General features: G+C 33.3%; 1 protein-coding gene across 1 annotated transcript; it reads left to right on the forward strand.

Moving 5' to 3' along the window:
- Positions 2,838-4,781, forward strand: LOC104788000. Its single transcript, XM_010513670.2, has 3 exons — positions 2,838-3,856; positions 3,944-4,133; positions 4,217-4,781. The coding sequence occupies exons 1-3, from the start codon at positions 3,434-3,436 to the stop codon at positions 4,732-4,734; spliced, it is 1,131 nt and encodes a 376-aa protein (XP_010511972.1). The 5' UTR covers positions 2,838-3,433; the 3' UTR covers positions 4,735-4,781.

Consider the following 4,782-nt stretch of genomic DNA (forward strand, 5'->3'; position numbering starts at 1 on the left):
AAAAAAAAAAAAAAAAAAAAAAAAAAAGAACCATAAGAGATTCATACTCGTAATTAACACATTCCCATCCGAACAAACATGCTCGACAGGTTATTGTAAATTGTAATGGTGTCTTTTCTACTGCCTTAGCCCTTAGGATATGTGATATCAATCACAAGTTGGTTTTAGGAATGGCAAAAAGTATGAGTTGTTTTTGTGCTTGGATATTTAACGCTTATAGGTATTTGTCCGCTACTTCGATGCATAATATTGTCTTTACAAAATCCTATTTGAATATACATATCATTTAATAGTGATTAGCAAATACGTAAAATTTAGTTAAACAATATAATTTATTCTGTTTTAAATTTAGATTATGACTTTATTTTAGGTATTTTCATATAGCGTTGTGAAACTAAACAAAATTTGTATTTATTTTTAAAAAACCGACATAGTCCACTTAAGTTATATTACATGTCTATATATATATTGTCACGCACAGGGGAAAAAGGGCAAATAAAGTGATAGAAAAAGGGTCTTGATAACTTGATTGCTGTAGAGGGAAAGTATCATCAGCTTTTCGTTTTGGGGAGAAGAATCCCACACTTTTTTTTTTTATAATAAAATTAGATTTGTACATTGATATAGCTATATAGCATTACTGTATATATCACACACACGCACAAGAATAATTTGTTTATAGTATTTTCTCTTTTTTTAGTCCAACTTAAATTTTATCAGTTTTAATATTTAAATTATCAAGAAAATAAATAAACGAAAAATAGTCGACATAAATATCATTAAACAGTTAACAAATTATTTAGAAAACAATTGATAAATAATTTATACAAACAAGCAAACACATAAGTTTTATTCAATGTCAATATTCGTCGCTAAATGCGAGAAATGTTAACGACACGCTTCTATAATCTATCGACCAACCGAACTACTGCAATTTGACACCGTCTCATACCTCTTCATGCACTGCATGATGTGAATGAATATCATCAGATCATTAGCGGCTTCCAAATAGAAACGATATATCCTCGTGTTAACAGAATATCACCATATACATCATTGGGGATGACTAAAAGCAATACATGTACTAGTGAAAACATATTTTTGGTAGAATCAATCAACAAGTTTGAAAATAAATGACAAAAATTTTGAACTCACATCTAATTTTACAAAAGCAGCATTCATAATTGATCTGACTTCACTCCACACAAACAGTAAACGCTTAAAAAAATCTTGGTCATATGAGTCCAAAGATTTTTAACACAAGAATAATCGAGTATTTGCTTTATTCAACAGAATAACTACTAGTATTAAATAGGGTTATGCAACAATTCACCAAATATCGAATAAAGTTTATGAGTTTGAGTACTCATGATTTCAAATGTTTGTAGTTGAACATTTTGCAAATGTTAAAAATGAGTACTAAAACATGTACAATATCAATAAGTTTAATATCTTGACAAAAGAAAAAATATGTTCTAGTACAAACATCATAAAATATCAATTTAGAAAAGATATTAATTTAGATGCATGATAGAATTTTGAAAAATTGTACATATTTTATTATATAAAGTCTGATTAATTATACAAAGCGGTTGATGAACAAAAAAAAATTAAAACGATACAACGTAAAGATAACAGTAAGAAAAGAAATAAGAATAACGTTTTTAACAATATTTTGATGAATAGAAAAATCAAAATGATATATACTTCTCATACTGATATAGCATGGGGGTGACCAAACCAAATCCAATACAAACAGTAGATGATAGGCAGGTATAAAAATACGAACCTGAGTAGTCACTATTGGAAACTCATAATGTATTTTTTTTTTTTTTTTTTTTNTTTTTTTTTTCAGAAGAAACTCATAATGTATATTTGGTTCCATTGTCCTCTAATTTACCAGCAGCTAGGATAATTTGCATACATGCGTACAAAGGAAGAGTCATCTTCTTTTTATAGTACTACTGTAGTATTCGTTTTTCCGCACATTTCTTTAAAATTCTCGATTCCCCTTTTTTTTTTTTTTTTACACCTTTCATTTTTTATTTTATTTTCCTTTTGTTTACTTTTACTTTTCTTCTTTATTATGAATAGACCAAACGGTCAAATATTTGGGGCCCCTGTCTTTTTGCATGATTTTTAGTTAATGGTTTTGTGATTTTAATGTGGGTTTTAATAAAGCAAAGCTTAAAGTCTCATAATTACAGCATGGGTATATCTTTTTAAAATACTCTTTTAATTGGACTAGTGTTACCATTTCAACATTCAGATTATTACTACTATTAACTTTTTCTTTTTCTTTTATTTAAAAACAAAATTCGTCAGCCTTTTTTTTTCCTCTTTTGTCCTTTAGTGGTCAGTCTAATATACTATTTTCCCCTTATTTTACTGACATTATATTATTATTACTCAAATAAGCTGATACTTTATTACTAAAAAAAAAAAAGTAATTTAATCTAGTTTTGTTTTTAACCTAGAGTAATAGATTTACTTAAAACACGTGTTGAGTCACTATTGGATTAAAGTCAGTTTCCACTATACCTTAAAATAAAAAGTAAACAAGAAACGGAATAATCCGTTTTCGGATATGCCCGATATTCCACGGTAGTGGAGGACAAAAAAGTAAATTTACAGTTACCACAATTACTGACACGTCTCCTGTAAAAAGGATTCACCACTACGCTAAGATGAAAACGACAAAAAAAGGTTAAACGGTGTTAAAGGGTAAAAAAGTTAATATTATCCGACGTGGCATAACAGTGCCTAGTCACCATTTGAGAGAGCCTCTTCAGCTTCGGGATCTCTCTCTCTCTCTCTTACTACTCCTTTATAAGATTAAGCCAACCTCTCTTTACCCACACCATCCACACACATACACGCACATAAGAAAAAAAATTCATCACAAAAATACGTTTTCTTATATAATAATCTCTCTCTCTCTCTCTAAGATTTGTCGCTTTACCTTTTGAAATTCTCCGGCGATGAATCTCGCCGGGAAAATGAATATTCCGGTTATGATATCTGTATCTGTAACTAGTAACGCCGTCGTCTCTTACCATCGCCGTCATGTCTTCCGTGAAAAATCATCGGAGTTGAACTGATCCTTCTCTTTAAGAGACTTTTTTTGTTTTTTGTTTTTGTTATTATTATTCTTTGCTTCGTTTTTGTTAAGAAGATGATCCGCTGATTTCAGAAGTTTCTCCTTCTGGTTTTTTAGCTGAGAGGTGTTGTTAGATTCTTCTTCTTCTTTCTTCTTCTTCTCTGGGTTTTTGAAATCCAATTTTGGAAGTTTTGTTTTTAAGTTTCTGTTTGAAGAGATCTGAGATAGAGTGTATATGAAATTCAAATCTGTTAAAAACTTCTTTTGAATTTTGAAATTTGACTTTGTGAAGAAGAAACTTCAGATCTTCGTCTTTGTGAGAGAGAGAGAGCTATGCCATTTACGATGAAGATCCAACCGATTGATATCGATTCTTCTTCTCCAGCCGTAGTAGTAGTACCTGGCAACAACAAACCGGTTCTCAAATCTCGTCTCAAACGTTTGTTCGATCGTCCCTTCACAAACGTATTGAGAAACACCGCAACAACCACCGAGAAACCTTTCGTAGTCACCGTTGGTGAAGCTCAGCAAAACGGAGGAGGAGGAGGAGGAGTGACGGCGGAGTTCGAGCCAAGTTCCGTTTGCTTAGCGAAGATGGTTCAGAACTTCATAGAAGAAAACAACAACGAGAAACAAGCTAAATGTGGACGTAATCGCTGCAATTGCTTCAACGGCAACAACGATACCTCCTCCGATGATGAATCAGATCTGTTCGGTGGTTCAATCGACGGTTGCGACGCTTCTGATCATCTCAAGGTAAACAACCAAACAACAACAAATCTATCACTTGTTTATTCGATTTCTCTTACCTAATTTTTTGAATTCCTCGATTCTGAAATTCAGAGTTTGATCCCGTGCACAACCGTCGCCGAGAGGAATCTGTTAGCCGACGCGGCGAAGATTGTAGATAAGAACAAATCAGTGAAACGAAAAGACGATATGAAGAAGATCGTCAACGAAGGACTCTTATCTCTTAACTACGATTCTTCAATCTGCAAATCTAAATGGGATAAATCTCCTTCCTTCCCAGCTGGTATGTATTAACATCTTCATCTTCTTCAACAACAACTTTTGTGTGACTGACTGACTAATAATGAATTTTTTAATTTTGTCCAGGTGAATATGAGTACATAGATGTGATAATCGGAGAAGAAAGGTTGATAATCGATGTAGATTTCCGATCAGAGTTCGATATAGCGAGACAGACGAGTGGTTACAAGTCTCTGCTCCAATCTCTACCGTTCATTTTCGTCGGAAAATCTGATCGGTTGAGTCAGATCGTGTTTTTGATATCGGAAGCCGCGAAACAGAGCTTGAAGAAGAGAGGGATGCATTTTCCTCCTTGGAGGAAAGCTGAGTACATGCGATCTAAGTGGCTTTCTTCTTATACGCGAGCTGGAGGAAACGCCGATGAACAGACGGAGACGGTGGTGGTTGCGGCGGAGGAGAAGGAGGTGATGGATAGTGTAGAGATTGAGCTTGTTTTTGAGGAGAAATGTTTATCTCCGAGAGTGAAGAATATTAATTCTTCTTCTTCCTCCTCTCCAAACGACGGCGGCGATGATGACGTGGCGGTGGAGAGAGAAGTGAAGGCTGTTACCGGATTAGCTTCACTCTTTAAGGAAAAGCCCTGAATAATAATAAAAAAAAACAAATTTTGGAAGTTTTTTTTTTTTTTTTTT

Source organism: Camelina sativa, chromosome 1 (assembly GCF_000633955.1).
Source record: "Camelina sativa cultivar DH55 chromosome 1, Cs, whole genome shotgun sequence".
Lineage (NCBI taxonomy): Eukaryota > Viridiplantae > Streptophyta > Magnoliopsida > Brassicales > Brassicaceae > Camelina > Camelina sativa.